This window comes from Felis catus, chromosome B3 (assembly GCF_018350175.1).
Source record: "Felis catus isolate Fca126 chromosome B3, F.catus_Fca126_mat1.0, whole genome shotgun sequence".
Classification (NCBI taxonomy): domain Eukaryota; kingdom Metazoa; phylum Chordata; class Mammalia; order Carnivora; family Felidae; genus Felis; species Felis catus.
The window spans coordinates 54,906,231-54,922,105 of NC_058373.1; the positions used below are offsets into that span (position 1 = coordinate 54,906,231).

General features: G+C 40.2%; 1 protein-coding gene across 3 annotated transcripts in view; it reads left to right on the plus strand.

Annotated features, from left to right (window-relative positions):
* SHC4 (SHC adaptor protein 4) overlaps window positions 1–15,875 on the plus strand; it is a 130,289-nt gene that overhangs the window by 84,383 nt on the left and 30,031 nt on the right. For all 3 annotated transcript variants that reach the window (XM_045059347.1, XM_023255385.2, XR_006599255.1), the window contains exons 5-7: window positions 603–656; window positions 4,938–4,989; window positions 15,043–15,166. In XM_045059347.1, the coding sequence (XP_044915282.1) occupies window positions 603–656; window positions 4,938–4,989; window positions 15,043–15,166 (230 nt within the window). The remainder of the gene's footprint in view (window positions 1–602; window positions 657–4,937; window positions 4,990–15,042; window positions 15,167–15,875) is intronic.

Here is a 15,875-nt window from a genome sequence, read left to right on the forward strand (position 1 = left end):
AGTATGCTTTTGGTGATGAATGACTGAAACCCAATTCAAACCAACTTATATAAAATTAAATAAATAAAATAGAAAAAATGCATAAAAACTAAAGAGAGGGGGGAAATGTATTGGTTGAAGTGATGAAACAAATATTACCACCAGGTTTTTTTTTTTTAACTCTCAGCTCTGATACTCTCCAGAGGGAAAACTTTGTTTTTCCATCAAGCTTTTCCCACATGGCAGCAAAAGATGAATCCCAGAAGCTTTGGACTTAAACTAAGGTCCTTAATGGCAGAGAAAGATGCATTCTTTCCTATTATCTGTCTCAGTTCCTCCCCCATGATATTGATTGGCTTTGCTGTATCCAGAGGGATGGTGTTTTCTGATGGCCTAGGCCTGGATCCTGTGTCCAGCCATAAGGAGGGGGCTGGTGAGACGGGCTTGTCAGACCTACTTGAACCTTATGAGATTATTATAGAATGTGGATGGAGTAATTTCCAAAGGGATGCTGAGCAGGCAAAGACAAAACATACAAATGTACGACCATTACTGTTAGATTGTATGTAACTAGGCATTTAATTTGTAGCATCATACATGTTTAATTTGTTTATGTTTTACAGATTATTGCAAATCATCATATGCAGTCTATTTCATTTGCCTCTGGAGGGGATCCTGTAAGTATAGATTTATAAAAGTCCTTTTTATAAGAGTTAAAAGAACTTCCATGTAAAGCATGTTAGCCATTACATGTCTTTTCCAGTGTTTTATTACAATTTGTGAACAGCTATGTGCATTCAAAAATTTGACTTTGGTAAAATAGTTTCCATTACTTATTTTTAAAATGTTTGGATTAGCAAATGAGCTAATAATTTTCCATTGTGTTGTTAGTCATGGAGTTATCATCCGAGACTGTTCTTGTAGGTAACACCTAAGTCATGGAAATGAAGGATGTCATACATGTGTTACCAGTCCTCCCTCAGCACTCTTCTTCACACAAAGTTCCAGGCAGCTCCTATTAGGCAGTTGGACTTGGAAATAGGGGAAGCCTGTTTGCCACGCTGGCTGCCAACTGAGGCAACTATGTCCAATCTAAAGTGAGCAGCCAGGTTTGCAGAAATTCACAGAGGGAACACACAGCTGGTGGGAGAGAACTGCAGTTCCTTCCTCCCTAAAGGCCACATGGTGCTCATTTCCCACGAATTGTGTGAGACGGAGCAAGTGCGCTGTCTCCAAGCCTTCTTTACAGAGTGGAGGGTCATTCCCTGACTCCTTACCACATCACTTCTGAACCATAGTGGAAGAAGAGAGGCATTGAAGTTAGGAAGCCTGAGACTGACCAAGAAACAAATCTGTTTGAACTGAGGGGTTAGAAGGAAGATTTTGCTGCTTCATGATATTATGACATTTTTCTCCTACCTGCAAACATCCAGAAGCTAGAAGAGGACTGAGTCTGACTTTTAGAATGATTGAACATCAGTAAGGTCAAGAAAATATATCGGGAGCACATGCAGATTTTGTTCTTACTGCCAATGTATTGCCTTCTGTTCTGCTGAGCATTTATTATTAAAGATTGTATCCTTCAGAAATGCGGCAGTAAAATCCAGTGTAACGGCTGATTTTTTTCTAGCTACCACATTTAGTTTCTCACTTCCAATTGAGGAATAAAATGTAGGACCATAAACGATAGGACATATAACTCAGAAATCCAGGAGAGGTATGGAATGGTAGTAAAAACTAAATCTGGCAGCTGATGTCACTGCAGAGTTTTGACCTCTATGCTAAATATTCAAAAGGAAAAATTATGGTCTATCCTAAAAGGAAATAAAGTTCCAAAGCTACTCTGTTGTAATCGTTGCTTCCTTTACTGGCATCTAAAGTATTTAAGCAACTTTCTTCACTTGGTTGTTGGTATAACCTTTTAGTGTGTGAAATATATAGTTAAATGCTATTCACATTACCCTATTCTTAAAAATATTTCAATAATTACTTGTCTTCACACTGGCTACCTGTGATTCAAAATATTTAAGCATGTCAAACCTAGACACCCTGTCTTCAGAACTTGTCTGAAGCATACAGAAGAAAAGCAGTATTTATAGCAGGACTTCAGATCATTGGGATTTTTTTTTCTTTTATTAATGGATACTTAATTTTCCCCTTAGGCTTCTCTACTTCCTCACCTTTCCGCTTTGGGCATAGTTATTTCCAAATGAATATATTAGTTCCATGGTGCTATTTAATTAATATGTAAACCAGATTTTAAGAACTCTACCTCATCCTCAAGAGATTCCGTGGATGGCTAATTATGGATTCATTAGCAAACAGGGGGTATGCAAAAAGCCTAGCACTTAGCTGCAGTGTGAGCCTGGTACTGAATCTGAACTCCCATCCACCAAGCCTTGTAATTTTGCCTCAACGGTGACAACCAGGGACTTGTTTGGTACAGAGAGGGCTGACTGAATCCAGCCTGAAGAGGCCAGCATTGTCTCTTTTATTCCTAACCCATTATAGCTCAGTCATCCACGAAGGAGCTCAAATACTTTCCTTAAGTTATTTAAAGTAATGAGTTGTATAAGTGAAGTGTTAAAAATATTTACAGACATTTGCTCTAAATTTCCCTTTCAAGTTTCAAGAGTTGTTGTCATGTTCACATTGGCACTCAGATCCTCGTTTACCCTAGGCATGCCCTGCATGACGTCTATCCTAGTTGTCCCAGTCCTAATAGATTGTCTTCATGTGCCTTTAGTTCTTTAGTACTTTCAACCCACCAAAGTACTGCCCAGAAACAAATGGTAAAGAATTCCTAGCCGCCGTGGGGAAGTTTGTACCTACTGATTTGAGTGGGGCCCCTGTGCTCTCTGCAGCTGGAAAGAAAACCTGCAATTCTATTTAAAATAAAAAACTGGGGCAACCATAAGCATTGGCATTCAAGGTCCCCCAAATGAACTGCCAGGCTTTGGAGTCAGGGAGACTTGACTTATTTAGTCTCTCTTAGCTTCAGGGTTCTCATCTATAAAATGGGGAATGATCACCCTTGCCTCACAGTGTTGTGAGAATTCAGCGAATTGATGTGTATAACCTGCTAGTACCATGCCTGGCACCGCGTGATAGGGGATAGCTATCACCACTATTGCTAGCACATGCTCATAGCTTTGTCTGTTAGAAATTTACAACTTCTCAGCTAACTGGGTGCAAGAAGCTAAAAGTCTCCGTGGCCCAAAGTAGTACCCTTCTTTCCACCAGATTTCCTCCAGAGTTTAAAAAAAGATTAGCTGTTCTTGGAGTGCCTGGGTGGCTCAGTCGGTTAAGCATCTGATTTTCAGTTCAGGTCATTATGTCATGGTTCATGGGTTCAAGACCTGCATTGGGCTCTTTGCTGACAGCTCAGAGCCTGGAGCCTGCTTCAGCTTCTGTGTCTCCCTCTCTCTCTGCCCCTCCCCTGCTGGTGCTCTGTCTCTTTGTCTCTCAAAAATAAATAAACATTTCAAAAAATGAAAACAGTTAAAGATTAGCTATCCTTCCTTCCCTCTTGACCTTTGCTCACCCTCACCTTTACTCTCTTCTCAAAGACAATTTACTTGTCTTCCTCCTGTCAGCCCTTAAAACAGTTGTTCGTAATGCTTCTGTATCTAGAAATACTTTCTCTTTTTCAAAAATGCATTACAAGTATGTCACAAATATATTTTTGTATATATTTTTTTTACTATTTGTGCGTTACTTTTAACATTCTTAAAATTCTCCCAGATATTTACAGTTACTGATTTTAGAACTGTAAGACTGTTGGAGACGGTTTTGAGGATGAAGTCCCACAACCTCTTTCCCACCATCGAATGCGCCAACCCGTGTTGCTGGCATCATTACCATCCCTTCAGTTTTAAAAATAGCAACCAAGTCCCCAGCAACTGTGGCTTTGCCTCTAAATTAATATAAAACAAAGCTCACAGATATGACCTTATTTATTTACAAGATATCTCAAACCTTTTATCTTTTAGCATAAGATAAATTTATTTAGGTGTTTGTTATTTTTTAAAATAACTGAAGACAAGTTATGCTGACCCTGAGATCTGCTTCCTGTGTGTTTCACTGTGGGTTATTAAGTGATTGTCCTTGAGGGTATTACAAACGGGCTTTTATTTCCTGCCAGTTGATTGCATCTTCCCTCTGGAGAGTCATACTTCTAATCTGCAAATGGCATTGTGTGTGTTTTTTTTCCCTGAGAACCGAGATAACAAAAAGCATCTTTAATTATTAAGATCTTATCATTCATCAGTTTACTGTTTTCAATAAAAGTCAGAATTACCAAGTGGCTTTTTGCTTGTTTTTACAACATCAGCAACACCTCTTTTTGAAATCCTTAGGGTTTTCATGGGTTCTCGTTTTCAAACATGATTTTTCCTTTCTATATATTGATCAGATAAATGCTTTGTATTTTTGCTTTATTTCTTAAACTTGCACTGCACTCGAGCAAGCTAACAACCACAAAAACCAATGTGTCTCTTTAATTGACTTATTTTCTGACATACATGGTGTCTGTCTGGACAACTGGGAAATCATGGTGCTGCCTCCCAGTTTATGACTCCTTTGTGACTGCATAACCCCTGGTATTTCAACTTTCAAAACAGGAGAGAGTCATGGTCCCTTACCATTTTTTAAGAATATCTGTACCAATATATTCCCTATCTGGATTCCTTTTTATTTTTAGTGAGTAAGTATCACTAACTCTGCCTCTAAATTTTTAATTTTCAATTTCTCTCTCCAAGGGACAGAGAATCAGGACTCCACAATTGCTAAACTACCCAGTGTATATTTATGTTCCCTTTTAGGGTGCTTTCCTTTTCTCTTTAAATAGAAACATTTGTATTTAAGTCCGTACCTCAGTATCATGTCCTAAATGTACTCTTATCTTTCAACAGTACAATCCATTCATTTTAAATGCAATCGTTTTCCCTTTTTTATAGGATACTACAGACTATGTTGCCTACGTAGCTAAAGATCCAGTTAATCAACGAGGTATGGAAAGCAACTTCTAGATTTTCTTAAGAACTGGTATATACCAACTTTAAAATGTAACAAGGAGTTTTTTTTTTTTTTTTTCAATATACAGGGTAATGAGGATCACTAGAGTGCTGGATTGGGTTCTAGAAATATTATGTGAATTTGAGTTGGAAATAAATAGCCCAGCTAGCAGAGCAAAGTAGAAAAAATTATGTAGCTGGGATTTAGATCCCGGTCATCTGAGGGACCCTTGTACCAAAAGGTTTATTATCTTTTGTATAATCAAAAGAGAAGCTGTTCTGGTTATAATAACAGAAGGAGCTGGCTGCTGCATCCCCAATGGATGAATGAACTACATAGAGACCCAAGCCAGTGAGGTTATTGGCCCACATTAGTCACAGCAAGTATGTGTGTGTGTGTGTGTGTGTGTGTGTGTGTGTGTGTGTGTGTGTGTGTGTATACGTGTGCATGCACCACACATGTATGTTGAGCCCGTACCTTTGCTGTTCAAGAGTCTGACATGTCATTTTGAGTGTTTGGCTCCTTCTCATGTTTTGGATCTCAGCTTAAATGTCTCTTCTTCAGAGAGACCTTCTTTGACTGATAGCCCCTCCTATCTCCAATAGCATATCCCACCCTTTCGCATCATCATACTTTATTTCTCTTATTAACACTAACCCCACATTTTTGTTATTTTATTTACCATTTGTTGATGTGTTTAATGTCTTTCCTTTCTACTGAAACTTCCTTGAGGGCAGGAACCTGTTTACCTTATTCACTGTTGTTTCCAAAGCACTCACCCCAAAGCCAAGCATATAGGTGTTGGAACAAAAATACCTATTTTTGTTGAGTATCTCAGTGAATGAAAGAGTAAGTTGATTGGATTTCTCATCCCAGGATTTAGCAAGTTTGCCTAAATAAACTCATCTCCCAGTCAAACTTTGGATGAAGGGCTGGAAGGTCCTTAGCTCATTGGACCTCTTTAGACAGACATGGTTATTGTTGCCTCTTATCCCTAACTCTGGGACATTCAGATTCCTCGTAGGGATGAGTCTTAGGTTGCTTCTTCTCCTTGACTAGAACCTATTAGGGTGGCATCCTCTGCCACCCCAGGGATAGAGTTTCTCCCCCCCCCCCATTTTATTACTTCCATTCCACATGGAGTAGCATTTGGAAATTCAAAGAGCTATAAAACAAAGATGGAAATGTACATGGTATGCTGGGGGTGGAGGGCAAATGAATAGAACATATTTACTAGAAAGCAGATTGGGTGCAGAGAAAAAGATTTCTAAAAGGCATCCAGAGGGCTGATAAGTAGGCACTTAATCTTCAAGCAAATGGGTGGAGAATTCTGTTGACAGAGCAGAGCTTCACAAAGATTGTTTTGGGAGCAGGATGGATTCAGGAAGAAACGTAAGACAGGGAGATCTATTTGGAAGCTATTGTTATAGTAAAAAATGAAATGATAAGGGGCACCGGGGTGGCTCAGTTCGGTTAAGCTTCTGACTCTTATTTTGGCTCAGGTCATGATCTCATGGTTCGTGGGATCAACCCCCACCTTGGGCTCTGTGCTAACAGCTTGGAGCCTGCTTGGGATTCTCTGTCTCGCACTCTCTGTGTCTCTTGCTCTCAAAATAAAGAAAGCTTTTAAAAAACGAAATGATGAGGACCAGCTGCTAACACAAGACCTGACATGTAGTAGATACTCAGTAAATGCTTGCCAAAAGAATATGGCTTGATGACATGGAAAGGAAGAAACAGGTGACAAGTACTACACAATACTCGGTTGAAACTGACTCATTGTAAACTGTACAACGAAGAATGGATAATCACCAAAGGTGAGTAGGAGAGACAGGAACTAGTGAAGGGGAACGGGGGTGTAAGAATGAAATACAACAAAAGATACCAGAAAAGAGCAACTGCTTTTAGTTAAGCCTGAGTTTCCCGAAAGAGTAACTGCATGCTATTTTGGGGAAGGCCTCTGAACAACAAAGTCTTTTCTTTCAACCTGAAAAGACAGGGTGAGAGAAAGAACAAATAGATCAGGAAATCTAGATGTTTGGTAACTTTACCATCAGTCGCTGAACAGCTCAGGCATGTCATTTCTTTTCAGTAAGCAGTGGTGAGGAGTTCTAAGATTCAAGTCAGTCGCTTGCTTTCTTCTTTAGGGGAATGGATCTACCTACAAGACAGATGACTTAGAAACACAGAGTAATTTTCTTGGATTACTATGTTAGCATTTCATCATCCTTATGCCTCCTTTTTCAGTCTCTCATTCCCTTTCTTACTTATCTTGGTTATAGAAACTTCTGTGAGAAGCCACTCTGTTGTCAACATACCCCCTACTTGCACAACCCTGTGGTGTTAAATCCTTTCAACTCACCTCAGCCCCTGGACTTTAATTTCTGCACAGAGGTGCTGACATAATTTTCAAGCCCACAAATAATTATTAATTACATGCTAATATGAAAGGGGCTGAACTAATCATTGTGGAGGAAAACAGTTCTTGGCTAGCCTGGGCTCATCATTTAATGGCAGAGAGAAATAGGATGTGCCTGGAGAAGGAGGGGGTCCTGGACAACAGTGTGTGGAACACAGCAGGGGCTCAGTCGAGATTTGTGGGTGAAGTCCTGTAATGAGAGCTTGGGGCTATGTGTTTGGGTGGTATGTGAGTGTGTGTGGAAGGCTGGGGTTGCAGAGAAGTGAAGGAATAGAAGTAGGGGAGCCATGGCCGAAGAGATAGGTCAGAGACAGAGTGTAGAGGGCTTTGAGTGCTGGCCAGAAGGCCACTGGGAGCCATTAAAAGATTTTGAGCTTTATAGCCATTATTCTGGCTTCTGCCTTTTTGCTGAAATTGCAAAGTGATAAGTTTTCTGGCATTTGTATCTGTGAAAATGATACTGGAGGACAGAAAACAGTCTGGAATTGTAGAGTCCAATTTTGAGGATATCTCATTAGTCCTGGGCAGGAGTGGTAATGTTTACATTGCATTGGGGGAGGAAGGGACAGTTTGGACAAATATGGGAACTAATGGAACTTGGCAACAATTTAGATGTAAAGGTTGGTGAAGAAATAGAAATCAGATATTCCTGAGGACTTAATGAGATATTATACGCAACGCAAATATCCCCATACGTGGCTCCTAGTAAGTATATAATAAATGGTAGCTATTATCATCATCATCATCATCATCATCATCATCATCCTTGTGATTTGGAGTGGTGTTGCCATTAAAGAAACAGGGATTATTACAAATTGGAAAAAGACAATCCACTAGGGAAATAGGGGAAAAGCATTTACCATTTATTGCATGCCAACCATGTGGCAGGCATTGTCTCAATTCATCCTCACAACAACTCTCGGAGGTCGATATTAATTTATTCCTTTGGTTACCAAAGCAAACACTGGCATTGAGAAAGTGAGATCATTCTCCTAAGTTCAGCCAGCTATTAAGCAAGTGAATCAATTCAGGGTCCTGAGCACATCTTTAAAAAAGAACATTACAAGGCACCAAGAAACATTTAAAAGTTTTCAAAAGCTTACTAGCTACTTCGTTAGGAATCAACTTATAAATAGATCTCATATTTCATCTTCAAATTTTAAATATTGAAAAAAAGGTAAGATGGGGCTTAGAGTAGTAGTTTTTCTTAACAATGCTGGTAGGAGTATAGATCCAAACATTTTGGAGAGCAAGATGACAATTTGTACCCAAAGTCTTAAAGAGGGAAGTACTTTTGAACCAGCAATTTAACTTCTAAAGAAATAATTAGGACATGCACAAAGACTAAGCAATAAAGATTGTTGTCATATGTTATTTATATAACAGAAAAAATTAATTTAATATTCATAAATCGCAAATTATTTAAATGAACCCATAGGATGTACTACTATGCAACAATTTACAGCTAGTGTTAGAGTGAATAATGACATGGGGAAAATGTTGACAATGGTATTAAGTGCAAAAAGGAGATTGTGAAATAATGGGTATAGCATGACCCCAGGTAACATTTTGTAGGGAGATATACTTAGAAGAAAGATTGGAAAGATTAAAAAGAAAGAGATGCCAAAATATTAATAGTAGTTATCTTTAGATAGTGAGATTTACATAATTTTTTTCTTGGTAGCTTTTTATTTTCTATAACTCCTGTAATGAATATTTATTGTATTTGTAAAAAAGAAAAAAAATGTTCTAAGTCCTTGAATAAATAAAGAAAATAGTGAAACCAGAAAGAAGATGTTACAGAATTATCTAATGAGTTTGGTTCATCTGGGGAAAGTGTTCAGCAGGCAGGAGAAGCTCAGGGTCGGGGAGGCGGAAAGGTGGGAGTAGAGCTGAAGGGGTTGGGAGGGAGTGTGGGGGTGGGAGAGGCAGAGAGAGATAGAGAGGGAGACCAGACCTTCAGGTGCAGGTTTGGAAAAACTGCCTCATAGCCCTAAGAGTAAGCAAGATCACTGAAGGAGGAACCAGGAAAGAAGAGGGCTGAGGCTCTCCGGGAGTGGTAAGAGGAGACCATAAAGGGCCAGAGGAGTAGTCAGGAGGAGGAGAGGAAATCAGGAGATGAGTATCACCTGAGAAGGAGGAAGAGCAAATTTCTTCGGGAGAAGACACCTTGGAATAAGGCACCCCAGAAAGTCACATACTGAAAAGGAGTTAGGGGGCATGAAGGCAGAAAATAACCTTCAGTGTGCCAATGAACAGGCCCTAGGTGCCCCTGGGAAGCAGGATGTCAGTGGATGGGTAAGGGACAGAGGGCGGGACCTCCAGGATGAGGAAGAGCGTAGCTGTCAGGCAGAGGAGTCCAGGCTCCTTGCTAAGAATCCTGAATGTTCCCACTATCTCTCATCTGCCCAATTCACTTTTAGCATTAGTAGATTCAAGTCGGGGCATTTGCTCCTTTTTTTTCCATTTTGGCTGGGACCCTTTAGTGAACGCCTCATTTTATAAAGGGCGTTTTCTGTAGAAAAGGTAAGTCACTCTAAGAATGTTTTGAGTTTACTTAGTGACTAATACAGCTTGCCCCGTAACACATATTCTCTTCACCTCTCATTGCAAATGTGTAGTGGTCCAGGGAGGTTTAAATAGTTTCTCTGAATCTGGTATGTGAAGAGGCCCCAGTCTACCTGGGTGTATATAGGAAGGCCATGGTTTTCAGTCTCTGAAGAAAGTTAAAAAAAATGTTTTTAAAGACCACAAAAATAATTTAAATTAGTCTGTTTATTTACATTTATGGTTATGGTTATAAAATATATGGACTACTGTCCTGGTGACATCAGTTTACTGTGGACTGATGGCTGGCTTACTTCTTTGGGCGGAGTTCTAAGCGGGGAGGACTCCTTGCTTCAGTACCACAGCACCATCTGGTGGTTGACCTGAGAAGCTGCGCTTTTGAATTTCTAGTTTATTAAAAAATGCAAAAACAGAAACAAAACAAAAACACCCTGGTCTATTAAAAATAAATATAAAACTAGTAAAGAAGGGCCTGTTATCCTCTAAGAAGAGTTCTCAGCCTCTTGTCCATGAACATCCAATTAGGAAACCAAATGAATAAAGTTTGAAGAATATGTATCTAAGATTAAAAAAAAAAATCCTCCCTAATATAGTGCTTGATACCCAAAGGTAGAGTTATGGGTCTGTCTGGCTATGAGGTGGAGGGAAAAGAATTCATATCTGCATCTGATTCCATCTCAGACCTCCATGCAAAGTTATCATGTCACTGGAAAGTCACATTCTTTTTTGGCAGTTGGGGCTTTTTATATACTTGTCTTTCTACCTTCTCATTAGCTAAAGGTTGGTAAATTCTTGGCCAACCTGGCTGCTTATCTAAGCTTCTGGAGATGGGTCTAACACTGGGAAATGGGCACACCTGTGTTTGATTCAAAGCCCATCCCTATTCTGGCCCATGACCAACCTCAAAAAGAACCAAGACCATTTTCGCAGAGTGGTGTGTCTATGAATACCAACAACAGCACTATCACAACATGTGTGTTCACTGGAGATAGCGAGGCTGTACAGAACGTCTGCACAGGGTCAACCTTTCTGTCCAATGTCATTCCTTTCATGGTGCCGGGCACCACTGTTTGTCATCTGATCTTCTCAGAAAAAGTAATATGGCAGCAATGAGGTCATCCAAAGCAAAGCAGAATGTGTTGGTAGCATCAGTCCAGGAACAGGACCAAATGCTCACAGTATCAGAATGAGAAGAGTTGAGATAAGTAAGAACATTTTAGATGTGAGAAGTGGTAGAGGTCAGCTGGTGGGTTTAGTTGTGTCCTTCCTTCCTAAGTACCCACGTGCCACAAGAACCCACATGCCTGTTCCTCAGAAGGCTGAAGCTACTGTGACAGATGAAGGTTGGGGTCTCCATAAAGCAATAAGGGACTTAAAAACCATCAGTGCCCTGGGGCACCTGGGTGGCTCAGTCAGTTGAGCATCTGACTTCAGCTCAGGTCATGATCTCGCAGTCCGTGGGTTTGAGGCCTGCGTCGGGCTCTGTGCTGACAGCTCAGAGCCTGGAGCCTGCTTCAGATTCTGGGTCTCCCTCTCTCTCCCTGACCCTCCCCCGCTCGTGCTCTGTCTCTGTCTCTCTCTCAAAAATAAGTAAACATTAAAAAAAAATCCGTGCCCTGTCTTGGCAGGTGAGGACATTGCTACAAAGTCACTTGTTCAAGGTCATGTAGATGGTGGCATAATTGAAATTTGAACTTGAATCTGAATCTTTCCAGAGTTCTTTTAAGCGTTCTTGTTTTCTCATCCCTTTTAAGGGAGACACACTTTCATGTTTCTGTGTGTGTGTGTGTGTGTGTGTGTGTGTGAATTTCTTGTCTCTCTCATCTTCCTTGTCTTCATCTCTAGACATCTTCTTGAACCTAAGAAAAACATAAAATTGAAAAAATCATATTCTGCATTTTGACATGATTTGGGATCTTGACTTTTCTTTTAATTGGACCAGAAATTTATGAGGTGAAAAACAAAAGAATTTAAGGGCGTGTAACCTTTTTTAGTCATAATGCCTTCCAAGGGCACCTTGTAGATTTAAGTATATCTCCATGAGTAAACCAAGCAATGATTCACACCACTCAATGGCTGTAGGAACCTTTCCCACTATGGGGATTGCTGCAGGTGTCATTTTAATGCAATTGAAGATAACTTCTCACACTAGAATTATTGATGCGATTCAGGAAAATCAGTATGTATTCATTCAACACAATTTTTAAAACACCTTCTATGTGTTGCTTATGTGTGAAGCTACTGCAGAGAAAAAGAAGGGTCAATTTAAAATAACAGTCTAAAGATAGATCAAACATTTTCCTTTGGTAGAAAGGGTAGACATTCTTTTTTTCCCGTTTTTTAATGTTTTTTATTTATTTTTGAGGTAGAGAGAGGAACAAAGAGAGAGGGAGACACAGAATCTGAAGCAGGCTCCAGGCTCTGAGCTGTCCTCACAGAGCCCCATGTGAGGCCCGAACCCACAAACCGTGAGATCATGACCTGAGCCAAAGTTGGATGCTTAACCGACTGAGCCACTCAGGTGCCCCCATCTGTAAGCATTCTTAATTGGATTTTCAAAACTAGAATTAGCTCCTAAGTCTATATCAGTTTCCAAGTTGCTTCTTTAAAGGGATAACCTTATAAGAAATGGTAATGACAGTTCTTTTAGAGATTTACACCTTAGCATTGTTTGATTTAGTAATACCACTGCCCCCCCCCCCCACACACACATGAACACACACACACAAACACATGCTTTCTAAAAATTTCATTTGGGGCGCCTGGGTGGCTCAGTTGGTTAAGTGTCTGACTTCAGCTCAGGTCACGATTTCGTGGTTCATGAGTTCGAGCCCCATATCTGGCTCTTATTGCAGAGCCTGCTTCAGATCCTCTTTCTGTGTGTGTGTCTCTCTATGCCCCTCCTTTGCTCTCTCTCTCTCTCAAAAATAAATAAATAAACATTAAAAAAACCAACCCTATAAAAATTTCATTTAAATCCTTTAAATGAAAGTCAAGTCAATTCTGGAAGCAGAATTATTTGAGATTCTTTGAGATTCTTATTTTTTTAATTTACTTATTTTGAGAGGAGAGGGCAGGGAAGGGCAGAGAGAGAGGAAGAGAGAGAGAATCCTAAGCAGGCTCTGCGCTGCCAATGCAGAGCCTGATGCGGATCTCAGACTCACGAACTGGGACATCATGACCTGAGCCAAAGTTGGTGGCTTAACTGATTGAGCTACTTAGGAGCCAGCCCCTTCCTGAGATAATTATAACATAAGGCTAAGAAAAGAAACACTGTTGTAGGTACTACTACTGTGTACTTTTATAGGCTCTGAAAATTCTATCAGATGTCAATGAATTGCCTTTTACTTTACATACATACAAAATCCTTTCCAAGAGAATGCAAAAGCATAAAACCATGCTTCCAAGTCAGCACAGTTAGCTCATTCCATAAAGACAGCTCTCTCTCCTCTCCTTTGGTGTCCCTTTTAGTAAGGTGTCCCAGTGTTGGCTCCACAGTTCCTGAGACCCAGGAGGCTTCCTGGGCTTCTATTCTAATTCCCCATGCTCTCGCTTAAGCTGTTCTCAGAGAATAGCTAACAGTTTTTACAGCGTTCTTGTGTATATTTAACCATTATTAAGCTTTTTCTCATCCCTCCATTCTTCAGGCTTTACAAATCAATATGTATTTTAAAGATTTTACTTCTCACAAGATTTATTGCCTTTATCTTTAAGTCATCCTGATGAAACTTCCATTTCAATTGAATCTCCATATTGCAGGGCCCTAAGCAAGACCCCAGACTCTCATCGAAGCAAGAATGATACTCCATATGGTGGGAGGTGAATTTATAGTCTCTCCACATAAGCTCCTGATTTTATGTAGCAGCAGCAGCAGCAGCAGCAGATTTGCTCATTTGTGATATTCTGTCAGCTGCCCCCTCCGTATTTTATTTCTTTAAATTACTTGTGAAAATCTTCCTCTTCCCAGTACCAGCTTCTCAGAGAAAGTATCTAATAAAAAATTTTAACATCTTCTGGTCATGCCATTGTCACAAAATCTTGTTTTTAATGCTTAATGGAGATAGTTCTTTAGTAGGGTTGTGAAGACAGGGGTTACCATACCATCACTGCTTTATAATAGCAATGACATGGGGCTTCTGGGTGACTCAGTCGGCCGTGTCCAACTTTGGCTCAGGTCATGATCTCGCGGTTGGTGAGTTCGAGCCCTGCCTTGGGCTCTGTGCTGACAGCTCAGAGCCTGGAGCCTGCTTTGGATTCTGTGTCTCCCTCTCTCTTTGCCCCTTCCCCCACCTCAAAAATAAATGAATGTTAAAAAAATTTTAAAAATAGCAATAACAGGGCAAAGGGGTATTATAAAGCTCCTGTTTTTGCCAGCAGCTCATCCCCCACTTTGAGGGAGGAGAGAAGGTTTGGAAAGTTATATTTTTGCAAAGACAACAGCACAACCACAAGCCTTCCTGTCAGATTGCTGCCCTCAGCATCTCTGGTATTGAATTCTAGAGCTAACATTGAACGTGAGTCACGTTATTGGTTAGGATCAGTCTGGTTTTATAAAAATGGGGGCCCCCAAAAACCTGTCTTGAGACCAAAATCTGTCAGTGTTTTGAGATATTTAAATGTAAACTATGAATGGTTTTTTCTCTTTTTTAAAAAAAAATTTTTTTTTTCAACGTTTATTTATTTTTGGGACAGAGAGAGACAGAGCATGAACAGGGGAGGGGCAGAGAGAGAGAGGGAGACACAGAATCGGAAACAGGCTCCAGGCTCTGAGCCATCAGCCCAGAGCCTGACGCGGGGCTCGAACCCACGGACCGCGAGATCGTGACCTGGCTGAAGTCGGATGCTTAACCGACTGCGCCACCCAGGCGCCCCTGGTTTTTTCTCTTTGATGCAAATGAAATATGAGGTATTCTTTTCTGTCATTTCAGAGCTGAAGAGAGCTTATAAACCTACTCCCTTTTATTCAAGTACCAGTTCATGTTCTGGAAATATTTTTACTTTATTATAACCTTTTCTTGTTGAAAATTTATTACAGTTTCTTTTTGTTCGTCCACTTGCAGCCTGCCACATATTGGAATGCCGCAGCGGAATGGCCCAAGATGTCATCAGCACCATAGGGCAGGCTTTTGAACTCCGGTTTAAACAGTATTTGAAAAATCCTTCTTTGAATACTTCTTGTGAAAGGTCAGCCAAGAGTTCTATAATTATTTGACTTGCTATATTTATTTTGCTGTATTTTCAAATTAATATGGCATTTTCAAACTGACTAATGAAATTAGTAAATTTTTTCTTACAAATAGGCAGTTTCAGTACAAACTAATAATGACATTTTCTATTTTTCTTTCTCTTGTATTTGTCCAGATATTTCCTCTTGCTTTGTATCAAAATTAAAGGAGACACTCCAAGAAGGGGTCTTCCCTGTTTCTCTGATATCATACAGAGCTATGAATTAAGTAGTATCATAAAATAACAGATATCAAATGTCTCAGAATTGTTTCAATCCCAGATCCCATGCATACCACTAAAAAAAATATATCGAGAGGTTTCTGGGTGGCTCAGTCGGTTAAGCGGCCTACTTTGGCTCAGGACCCCATCTCGCAGTTCATGAATTCAAGCCCCGCGTTGGGCTCTGTACTGACAACTCAGAGCCTGGAGCGTGCTTCAGATTCTGTGTCTCTCTCTGCCCCTCCCCTGCTCATGCTTTGTCTCTCTCTCTCTCTCTCTCTCTCTCTCTCTCTCTCTCAAAAATAAATTTCAAAAAAATTAAAAAAAAATTTTTTTTAAATAAAATTAAAATCAAGAATGAAGAGGGAAGGGGCGCCTGGGTGGCGCAGTCGGTTAAGCGTCCGACTTCAGCCAGGTCACGATCTCGCGGTCCGTGAGTTCGAGCCCC